The sequence below is a fragment of the Acipenser ruthenus genome, chromosome 2, assembly GCF_902713425.1.
Source record: "Acipenser ruthenus chromosome 2, fAciRut3.2 maternal haplotype, whole genome shotgun sequence".
Classification (NCBI taxonomy): domain Eukaryota; kingdom Metazoa; phylum Chordata; class Actinopteri; order Acipenseriformes; family Acipenseridae; genus Acipenser; species Acipenser ruthenus.
In genome coordinates this window covers 63,829,999-63,842,364 of record NC_081190.1, presented here as the reverse complement: position 1 = coordinate 63,842,364, position 12,366 = coordinate 63,829,999, and the positions used below count along the sequence as shown (strand labels likewise).

At 34.8% G+C, this 12,366-nt stretch overlaps 1 protein-coding gene across 1 annotated transcript; it reads left to right on the top strand.

Annotated features, from left to right (window-relative positions):
• Nucleotides 1-189: 189 nt before the first annotated feature.
• Nucleotides 190-9,305, top strand: cep44 (centrosomal protein 44). Its single transcript, XM_034927295.2, has 11 exons — nucleotides 190-474; nucleotides 778-891; nucleotides 3,020-3,167; nucleotides 3,834-3,980; nucleotides 5,158-5,256; nucleotides 5,446-5,595; nucleotides 6,132-6,341; nucleotides 7,003-7,069; nucleotides 8,011-8,135; nucleotides 8,408-8,445; nucleotides 8,625-9,305. The coding sequence occupies exons 2-11, from the start codon at nucleotides 803-805 to the stop codon at nucleotides 8,671-8,673; spliced, it is 1,122 nt and encodes a 373-aa protein (XP_034783186.2). The 5' UTR covers nucleotides 190-474; nucleotides 778-802; the 3' UTR covers nucleotides 8,674-9,305.
• Nucleotides 9,306-12,366: the final 3,061 nt, after the last annotated feature.

Genomic DNA, 12,366 nt, shown 5'->3' with positions numbered 1-12,366 from the left:
CGGAAAAAAAAAAAAATCCCTGATTTTCTCAAAAACTAAATTAATTAAACAAGGCCTGTAAATGATAATAATAATAAATAATTGAATGTATATATAATGTTTATATAATGTTTAATGTAATGGATCAGGACTATGGATTGCATGTTTCCCGTGTGTCGAATGTGCGTTCCATGAATGCATGTCTTTTTTTTTTTGTCGTTGTCAACACTGCTGGCTGCAGCGCCCAATCAAAGGTCTTCTGAACCCAATCGCGCCTGTCTTTCTGTTCAACCGGCAAATACAAACTGAAGACTGTATCTAAGGAGAAACAGGAAAAAGCAAAGCTGGTTTGAGCAACCCAATAACGTTTACTAGTATAATATTCAGAGTACGAGTTAATATTCATATTAATTTAGTAAACGTGGATTTATCGTGTGACTGATCAGAAACAACTTCTTCTGCTAACATACAATTGCTAAAGATTCAATTTCTGAGGTGAGTAAAAAAAAAAAAAAAATCTAGAGCAAGTTATGGTACAGATAGTTAAACTGCCAAAATTTATTCTGTTCTGTTACAGTTAAAAATCACTAGGCCTAGATGTATTGTTGGGGGTTTGTGGTTTGTCTAACTTGTAACCAATTTTTAACATGATTTTTGTATTCTGTGTACTAACTTAAGATGCCCAAGTATTTAAACGATCTTCTGTTTAAAGTAAACTGATATAGCTGCCCTGCGTTTGCATCACCCTGTTTTATACATTAAGTATTAATGTTCTTGTTTAAACATCTTTCTATGCAGGTATTCAGTCTATTAGATACAGAGGATGGCAACAGGAGATCTGAAAGGATGTCTTCGAAAACTTCACCAACAACTTCGCTCTCTGAACTATGACAGAGATGTAGATTATGCTGGGTAAGAGGCAGGATTTAACAGTACCTTGCCGTTTTGGGAGAGATGGACAACTCAAAAACCTGAATAGAATTCCACCTATTTTGTTAAAAAAAAAAAAAAAATCAAAAGGTATAAATGGTCAAAACATATGGTACACTACTGCATGACACCTTCTCCCGATCATATAGTTTGTTATATGATGGTGAGAAAAGTGCTTTAGCTTATCTTTTTATTTTTATAAAATTATGTACACATACACATTTTGTAGTAGTTCATAAAAAGTGAATTTAACATCCCATGATATGCTTGCTTTTCAGTGCAATTTCTGCAAAGGCATTTTCTGTGATTTTACCTTACAGCTAGAGCAGGCTTCTATACATGTTCTTGCACATTTTATATCTACAGTTACTGAAGTGGTCAGGTGTGTTACAAAAATTAAAAACGGACTGATGTGAAGTACTGTACCTGTACTAACATCAATTTAGCGGTCAACAGATGTGCATTACTAGCCACAACCTAGAATAATAGTGTTATGATAATGCTTTATGTTTAACCAGCTGGTAGATATTAAGTGTATGCATTGATAACCTAGCCTTCATAACTTTAGAACACTCATTGGTGGTACTGTATATGTAAATTCTATGACAATTGAAGACATTGAGTTTATTTTGTTCAAGTTTTGGATGTGTGTCTGATGTCCCCTTACTTATAAATGACAGACACTGTGGGAGGCATTAGGCACAATATTTTCTAAAAGATAGTCCCTTTTACACTTTTCAGTGAGAGCAATAGAAGTTCAATTTGTAGTTATTTGAGAAGATAATATTTTCCCAAATGTATCAAGTTGTTGTTCCTTGTGCTTATTTTGACAAAAAGCCAATTAGAATTTGAGTTTTGAAGCAACAGAAAAAAGCTTATTCTGTACAAAAGAGAGAACCTGTACAAACATCAGTAGAGCAATATAATAAAATACATCCTTGGTTGGCAATTGGCCCTATCATTACACTAGAAATTGATTTACCATTGGAAAAAATAAAATCATGTCTCTTAGTTATTTCTTTCATGCTTTAACCTAATGCAAACTTTCCCTGACCTTTAAGCAAATACATAGAAAACTGAGCAGCTTCCTCTTAATTAAAGGACATTTTCTCAATCATCTTAAGGAAAGGCTAACATTAATCAGCTCTATTCGCTAATAGGAAACAGAATAAAACCTCAAATACTCTGTGATCCTTTGAAGCTATTTTTGTACTGGAAATTTCCCTGGTAAAAAATTCGATAGTCTGTAAACAGATGTAGTCAGACTATAGGGCAATCTTTTGGAAGAGTAATACATGTGATAAGTGTATATTTACTGCACAATTAAATGTAGCCTACATTTGGGTTGGCTTTAGTTAAACTGTACTAGGTTGAATACTGTTAATAATGTAGGCTTTTTCATTTATTTGGGCCTAAATATTCAAATGTATTAGTAAAATACCAGGAGCTGTGAATACTTTTATACCATGACATTACATTGATTTTTTGCCATGTTGTTAAGGGTGTGCTAACCAAGGTTTTAAAATCAATATACTTATAAAGCACAAACAATATAATCACTGGCCCAGTTTTTCTTACTGTATACTCTTTTATTTGTGTGTGTGTGTGTGTGTGTGTGTGTGTGGGGGGGGGGGGGGGTGGGGGGGGTATAATTATGTAAATATTTCAAAGATAATGCTCAAGATAAAAAGTTGGTGCTGCTTCCTGTTACTAATCACTGTGTTGTATTTAAAACTCACAATGGTCAAATAGTAATCAAATGCTACTGTACAGGGTTGTATTTTAAATATTTGCATAATTATTTAAATGACACACTAAAATATTCTCATCACAATACAATAGTGATCAGTGATGATGATAATATTAAAGTTAATAAGACGTAAGACAATGGATCACACAAATATGTATTCCAGCTTTTACATTGTTCAATTACAATCTTTTTTGCAGTCCACATCAAATTTAATATAATCTTACCATGTTACAGTAATAACATATAGATCTGGATGGGAAACAAATCTGTTAACAGGGGAGTTTGACTGTGAGTTGTCAGTTTCAGATATTGTTATGTATTTAAATTTGTTTAACATATTATCTATGTTCTGTTATACAGTCTAGCAAGAGGAGATCCTGCTTCTCTTTTACCAATCCTGAGCCATGCATTCATTTCTTATTCCTCATATTTGGCTGAACATCTTGTTGGATGTAGAGTGGAACTCGCAGGAAAGAATGATCTACGTTTTATTGAAACTGTCTATAAGGTAAATCAAGTGCACCAATGGCTTGTTTTGAGTTGAAAGCAATTTAAAATTGATACTGTTACTACAGTTTCCATTGACAGCAGAGCAAAATCAATGTAATTTGAACGGAGACTGTCTGACAGTAGGAGTTTGAAGTATTTGAGAGAATTTGCTCGAGACCAGTCTCTGATGGAGAAAGTTACCAAATAAGCACCCACTGTAAATGCAGGTTTTAACTGTGGATTGCAGAACAACATTTAAGCAGAACAGAGGGTTACATAGAGACAGTGTCCAACCTTTATGTAACATTCAATTGAAGATTGGATTGTAGACAGAAGATGGAACCAGTGGCAGCCCAGTTTAATATTGGAATGAGATGGGATCCAATTTTAAAGATTGTTTCACAGTGCAGATGGAAACCTGGCATATAATAAATATTGTACAATACAAATCTCACAAACTCACCAGGTCTTTATTTGTCAGTTAAGGACTTACAGCACATTGGTCACTAACTCTTACAGATCCAAGGAGTAGTACCAGTTGTGTATGTTCAAATTACATTTTATATATCCAGTTCTGCATGAGGGATTCATAGTTTCAGCTGAACCACACACTCTTTTCAGTACTTCCAAGCATGAAAGACTATTATGGTCTATGGTAAAAAAAAAGATTGTATACCCATTCCAGGTGCTGCGGGACCAGTTTCATTATAAACCAGTTTTATCAAAGCAGCAGATTCTCCAGTGTGGATATGCAGAAAGAAAGATCAACATTCTTTGTGACATTATCAGCTTTGTGACAAAGAAGCATAAGGAACTGGCACATCTTGATAAGGTAATTTAAAAAAAATAAATAATGATAATCTAGTCAAAATTGTATGGAAAATGTAAGATCTTATAATGTATTATACCCCACAGGGCATTAATAACCACATCAATTAATTAGGTACCTAATGGCGACTATCAAGACTAGATCTGCTTGTAGATTTTATTGTTTCTGATGTACCAGAGGATATTTAAACTGAAGGTATGATGAGACACTTGGTATACTCCTACTATCTGTTTCAAGCCTGATAATTACCTATAGATTTCTAAATAATTGCTTGCGTGGACTTGGTTGTTAGAAAATATGTATCTAAACACAAGTAACTTTCCCTGTTACAGACAGGCAACCGTCTGGGGCAGACTGCTAAAAAGACAACTATATTGAATGATAAAGACAAATAACCTTAAGCTGCTCATAAGTTTGATTTTAAAGATTTACCTTGAGGTGGGGCTAGGGTCTGTACCAGTTGGGCTGCAGGGCAAATTATGCATTTACTGGAGTACATAGATGATGTTAAAGATACTTTTTCTGACAAGAATCATTAGGCTTGTCCCATTTCAGGAATGCCCAGCTATTGTAGAAATCAAAGACAAAATGTATTCCATAAGCATATATCTGAAATGGCAATTACCATAAAAACTATGACAGAGACGTGAAAAACATTTTCTAAAAGCTCCTTTTGGGTTCAGCTGTCAATTACCCATACTGGACATGACAGATTGGATACGTCATATCATATCATATTGGTACATTTTTGTTTTGAAATCTGGCCATATTTTTGTATCTTCTTGAAATTCATTTTCAATTGGTTCTGGAAATTGTTATAACAATAACATACTGCAAAACAAGTTATTGTATTTGTGCAACTCTTGGTCTTTATTTAAAGAAGTACTAACAAGCAATATTGTCACTGGTCCCTTTTTTCTAGAAGATCTTTTGGTTCTTTGCTTGTATTTTATACCTTTTATTTGTATAGATATTTCAGACATTGCTATTTTGTAGATACAGCAACAAGTTTTCCCTTTTTGCAGTGTTCTGTAGTTTAAATTCTTTCGGGTGGTATAGCTGTAATCAGACCATTATGTACAGCAAAATCACAGAATACAGCAGTGTATCTAAGGTATTGTATTTGAAATATTTGGATAGCCTGGATTGTGTTGAAAATAGTTCTATAATATCTTTACAGGCTAAGGTCCAGCCAAAGAAGAAAGCGTTTGCCTCCTCTAGTGTTCAGCCACAGACACAAATTGTGTTTCCTGAAACTTTACAGCCTACAAACTTGAAAGTAAGCCTTTTATATATGTATGTATGTATGTATGTATGTATGTATGTATGTATGTATGTATGTATGTATGCATCCATGAATGCATGCAAACAAAATGCCTAAAGCTAATTTATTTTTAATTGTTTTTTAGTATGATTTGTTATTAGTATGATTTATTTATTTATTTATGTATTATTTTTTTTTTTTCAGACAAAACCTTTTGTGGAAAGACATTTACCAGTAAGCCTTTCTGTAAATGTACAGGCACCTTCATCCTCAGTGAGTTGTGACTCTGAGGGTTCTGATAATGATTCCTGCACATTTGAGGAAGAGATTAATACAGAACAATTGGTGCAAAAAGTAAGTATACATTTGTTTCTTAAGATCTGTACATCTTTAATTATGGAATGTGTCAATTATCTGATGGCAGTGACTCTGTGCTGCACTGGATTATCATTCAGATTTTCAATGCAGATCCTCTGTGAAATTGAATTGAAATAAATTGGATCAATATTATAAATGGATCATGTTATAGTGCAGTAATGTGTCTGTAGTGAATGATGTAAAGAAGCATAGAAACAACGGATATTCATTAATCATAGGGCAGCAGTGTGGAGTAGTGGTTAGGGCTCTGGACTCTTGACTGGAGGGTTGTGGGTTCAATCCCAGGTGGGGGACACTGCTGCTGTACCCTTGAGCAAGGTATACCTAGATTGCTCCGGTAAAAACCCAACTGTATAAATGTAAAAATAATGTGATATCTTGTAACAATTGTAAGTCGCCCTGGATAAGGGCATCTGCTAAGAAATAAATAATAATAATAATAATAATAATTTGCTCCTCTGTCATGTTCTGGAATCTCAGTCCAAGTTTATTAATTGTGTTAATTTTCACAGGCTGCAATTGAAAATGTTCAGTTAAAGTCCCTGGAACTCCAGCTTGCTGAATGTCAGAACAAGCTACAAAAACTTTTAGTGATGGAGGAAAGGCTCAAGGCTGTCGAACAAGAGATGGCAGGAAAAGTGATTATAGATAGGAAGGACTGGAACAACCTTGTAAGCAGAGTTGTTTTACTTGAAACAGAGTTAATTTTACGCTCCAGAAAGGTAAGTTCAATGGCCATCTTTACATTATTGCTTTTTTTCAGAGTGGATAAAGTGCCAGGACACTTGTCTAGGGGTACTATTCTGGGGAAAGGAGAATCCAATTTGATTAAGGTTCTGTACATAGCACAAGACAATTTACAAATAAGGCCATATGGACAGTTCCTAGAAGCTGATTAATTAAAAAAAAAAACATTAAGTTTGGGTCTTAAAGGATCTAAGTGAATCTGTCTCAACAACATGACTAGGTAACCCATTCCATACCCCTACCTCTGTTATCTGCCCTGAGGTCAATCAGTAAAACTTGTAATAATCTTTATGTTGAATAGTGTGCAAGATTAAACTTGCCATATCCGCTACAGATGGTTGGGAAAAAGCATTTGTAAAGGCTTGTAAAGGCTTCAGTAAGTTTCAGGCTCCCTCTTGTGGTCGCAGTGATTTTTCATTTTTTATAATTATTATTATTTTAAGAGATTCCTCATTAATGTTGATGGTGGAGGGGTGTGTGTGTGTGTGTGTTGTGTGTGTGTGTGTATATATATGTATATATATATATATATATATATATATATATAATACAATATGATATGCTCTTTTTAGTGGACACCACATATAAAGTAGTCCGTGTGCTAAAGCTTCAATTTTATTTATTTATTTTTACCAGGATGATACATCCCCAGATATGAAAGAAGGGGATGCCTCTAAATGCAAACTAAATAAGGTTTCAATTGGTAAGTTTTTTTTTTATTATTATTATTATTATTATTATTATTATTATTATTAGTATTAGTATTAGTATTAGTATTATTATCTAAATTAGTTTAATGTTAAGCATATCTAGAAAATAATTTAATAGAGGCTACTATTTTTACAGTATTTAAATATACATCTTGGTATTAATAAAAATTATAGAAACCTTTTATATATAATATATTTGTTAATGAGACAGGCGTGTAAGTGACACTAATTCCCTGCCACAGCTGTAAAGTCAAAATTAGAGTTATTAGTCAACATGACTTAAATCTACTGTGTGCACCTGTAAAACTGTCAGTTTGACAAACAGATGGCTTTATATACCCTCACAATATTGGACATACAGACAGACCGCTCCATAAATCCCCAGATTTCCGGAATTTGCGCTAAACAAGGTCCTTAGTTAGTTTTGTTACAATTGGACAACCGGATCTCTAAAGTGTGATACAGACATATGCTGCCCCCCCCCCCCACCTCTATATCTCCTAGCGGGGAAATACTACAATTTGAGATTAGAATGATTTAATTAATGACATGCCCCAAAATGAATTAAGGCAGTAATTTTAGATGTGCTGTTTCCTGATGTGTGGCAAGGAAAGCATTATAATTTGTGTTATTGACAAAGTCATTTTCATCATTACCTTTAAAGCATCTTGTAATTATAATGTACTGTTAAAATAGTAATTTTTAATGAGTAGATGACAGTTTTCAGGTTACAGGTTCCGTCATTTTAAAAGACTCATTTGTCATTTTTGTATTTCTTAAATTGTCTAGTAGTTCTTTAGCTGCATAATGGCTTGAGCAATGCATAAAAATAAGCAGTGAAAGAAAAATAAAACTATCTTCCTTTCAACTGATACTTTTTTCCTTTTTTTGTTTTTGCCTAAACTATAAATCAATTTTTTTTTGTTAAATACAGAGACAAGATCTGAGACGCCAGAGATTCTTCATCATAACTCGTCTGGATATAGCTCAGTCCTATCCACAGACACATCTCCTAACGCCACTAACATGAATTATCTTGTTTGGACAGAAGTTTCAAAGGTGAGTATAACTGGCAGCAGCTTAGCTGCATTCCTCTGTGAGGTCAAGGGTACAAACTGACATTACACTCAGTGATATACACTGCTGGGAATCTCAGAACTATTTAACAACATGCTTTACAACTGTGTTCGCTACATAGATTGGCTTCAGTTGACTTTTTGCTATTCGTTTGTTGTGGTTTTGTGTTTTTCTCCTTTGTCTTTTTTAACTTTGCCTATAAATTAGTATATAGAGTTTTTAGTAAATAATTAATGATTTTTATTTTACTGCAGGCTACTACGAAAGAAAGACTAACAAGAATAAGCACAATGTAAGTACTGGTATCTAAGGTTTCAGTACCAACTAACCTTGTTAACTAGAGTTATGTCATTTTCGGTTGAACTATGGTATGGGACAGAATGTTGTACTTTTTTTTTTGTATATATAAATATATAAATATTAGATAATCATCATTTTTTGTTCATCTGCTGACAATGTATTTTCTTTCAGGATGAAAGAAACTGAAGACCTGCTGAAGTGTAAAGAAGATCCTTCTTAGATCCATAATCAGCCTTCTTGCTTTATGAGTAATATGCATTGTTTTGGAATAAGGTTAGAAGTGCATATTTAAATATTATATAAAATACTATTGTCTAACATAAATAAACCAGATTTTTTTTATGTGCATCCCTTGTTATATGATTTTAAATATTTGTTTTCTTAATCTTAAACATTACTGTCATGTGTTAGAGTGATTGTGGTTTACACTTTCATCAAAACAAACTACAAATACATTTTTTGAGAGATTAATTAAAAATAGAAACATTGCAGGAAAGGTAACTCACGATTATAAGTGCACTCCCTCAATATCTCTGCGGGTTGAAAGTGGCTTCTCGTGTATTTTGTGAGACACAAGTCCTGCAAAATATTTACTACAATGGTCTGTCCTTTGATGGCAGTATGTTGGAAGATTTAATGACAGAAAATATAAAAGGAATCTAGGTGTCCTTTTTAACATTTTCAGAATTGATTAGTAGTTATTTAGTAAAGTATTTTTGGTGCCCTCTTCTGATGAGTATACAGAATATTAAAATTGTTGATATTCATTTTTACTTGAAGTCTTAAGGCCCTATACAAAATACAAAGTATGTACTGTATCTGCTGTTTCGTAGTAAAACACATTTTTGTTCATTTGCTTTTGTCTTGCTCTTTTTTTTCTGAAAATAAGCAGTCCCAGTGGATGAAAAAGGAATGTTTTGTTTAGATAGTTAGGAAGCATGGTAATAATCTAAGCAATACTAGGATTATGGAGAACGCAGAAAGTAACAGGATGTTAAACTGGTAAAAAAAAAAAAAAAATGGTATGAAAATATGCCTGATTTGTAAGTAATTCATTATCTGTCATAGTGTTTACCTTATATTTTGGAAGTCTACTCGATGTATAAAACAGGTTGTTATATAAATAGAAAGAACAGACAGGGAAAGCTTTTATATTTGACTTTTGTAACTGTAATAAGCTTACCTTATATTTGTGTGTTTTTATTGCCCATTGATATAACGCAAGGGACATACAGATAAAAATTGAAAACATTTCAATTAATCTAGCCTTAGAAGTGATGTACTACTGTAGGTAAATCCCAGCAAGTTTTACAGATTGGTCCACTGACCTCAGAACTGCATCCATTTTTATTTAAAAATTATATACATGGACATATTTGGAAAAATGTGATAAGGTGTAGAGAGTTTTTTCTGTAGATTGGTTAAACACTAGAAAGCAGTATTTGTGTTGTAATTCATTAAGTCTGTATTAACAATACTGTAGATATTGTTTAAGTTATACTGTAAGCAGCATTTACCCAGAAAAACGGGTCCCTAATGTCTGTAATGTTTTTTTGTTTGTTTATTTTCCTGGGGTTCTGTTGCTCCAAAATTGAGATCTCAATTTTCATAGAATTGGGTGTGACTTAGCTGAGCAACGTTCTGTTTCTAAAATGTACTTGCTGAAAATAGCCTGAACATGTCGTACCAATTTATTTTAGACTTTCTTTAGACTGTTCAGCGCAAGTTATCCTGAATCAATATCTACTTTGTTGCTACATAAAGTCAACATACAAATCCACTAAAACACCATAATGATCATACAGACCACCCCAAGAAAATGATTGATATATAAAATTTATAAAACGGTCGTGTAATGCCCAATGTGGAGGGTGTTATTGTTTATATACTTAAATATTACAGCACAATTAACTACAATTTTTATTGATTTTAACTGAATTTATTTAGGTTTTCCTTTTTTTATGCATCCTTCACCATAATAAGCACTCTAAAATGAGCATTCTACATAGTCCTCCATAACAACGATCTATAAAATGGGTGTACAAAACAGTGTTTTTTAAAACTGTATACTTTTATTTGAATAAACAGAGAACAAAAGATTGTGAAAAAAAAGATTTATTATTATTATTATTATTATTTTTATTAGTAGTAGTAGTAGTAGTAGGAGGAGTGCACAGTCCATTTTCTTTTTTTTTGTTGTTTTGACCTTTTATAGAGCACATTGAGCTCCCACTCCTCGCTCACATCACACACCCAGTCCCCAATGCACCAATGGTTTTTAAAACTGTCCAAGGTCCTGCACCATTTGATAATAATAAAAATCAATCTTAATCCTGGAGACCATCAGAATTCTAAAAACACTTAGAGTGTTACTAAAACCAGTGGCTAAATTGTCATTCGGGATTTTAAAATGGCCAATTTCGCCTGACCCAGTACAAAGTTGACCAGTGAGCACCTGTTTCTTTGTTTAAAACTATATTTAATGTTAAAAACAAAGCTGTTTTGTAAAAAAAACACTTCCCAAGGAAGACAGCAGGTTCTCTAAAAACAGAAAAAAGGGCTGCAGCCGGGGGCAGTCTGAAAACAGATGGAAAACTGTCTCCACTGCGGGACAGAAGGGGCACTCATCACTGACCCCCGGCCCCACACGGCCCAAGTACCGGTTTGTAGCTATAATTCCGTGCAGCACTCTCCACCGCAGGTCTCTGGAGCACTCGGGCAGGGGTAGTTTATATAAACTCTCCAGACAGGGGATTCATCATCAGGAGCACTTAGGTGAGTTCTCCACTTAGTGTCCCCCAGGTCCTTCAGCTGATTATAGTGACGCCTTTTAATGCTCATTTCATACAGCTGCCTTTTCTCTGCTGTGTGGAAAGCTACCTCTGCCACTTTGTTCAACAGCAGTATTTTGCCAGGTGACTCCTCCTCCTCTGACACTGCAAACTGCTCTGGAACCAAGAGCTCTGACAAAAAACTAGTAAGGAACTGGGACATAGCTGGAATAAAAGAGGCCTGTAAATCACTCAGGATCTTTTCTACAAATTGATTTGATGTTAAGTGCTGTTGCTAATTCCCTGCTGGCTTTCCATTTAAATAGAATAAAACCAATCAGCTGGCCAAGCTTAGCAAAACCTGCTTTATAAAACACTGAAGACTTATGTGCAGAATTAAAACTCACATTTAAAAATGGGATTAAAAAACAGGGGCTCTTCAAAAACCCATTGTGTGCAGAGTGACTCCTCTGATCTAGAGTTTTTTTAAAATCCTTCATGCATTAAGCAGGTTTTTATAAAAACTATCCATCCTGCTATCATTGAGCTGTTCAGGGGATATTAAAAACAAGTGCTTGTCGAGCCCCAGCCCTCCTGCTCTCTAGGCCTCTCCAGCTCAGCTCTGCGGCATAGAGCAGCTTCTGGGCATCCTGCAGCCTGAACACTGCCACCCTGCTGGGGATATCAATTAGCACCTGCCCCCCCTCCTCACGGGGAGGTACAGTACGGCCGGATGCAGCCAGTGATGCCCACTCCAGAAAAACTGGACCAGACACTCATGAATCTCATTTGACAGACCCAAGGGAGGGTACAGACACACCAGCCTGAGCATAGATGCCACCAGATTGTTAATAACGAGGACCCTCCCCCTAAATGAGAGTTGCATGAACGCTTCTTTTCCAAAAAATACTCCCACTATCTTAACCCCAGTGTTTTCCCAGGTCAGCGCTGGGGGCAGTGATGGGGGAGTCACTCCATCCCAGCTACCAGACAGAAAAGCTGCACTTTTTGCCCATGTGACCCGAATTGATGTGGCCTTTTCATAATTCTTAATGCAGGACTCCAGCACAGCGACGTCCCTGTCATTAGTAACAAAGACATTAAGGTCATCAGCATATGCGGAGAGCCTGATGGGGGCACTG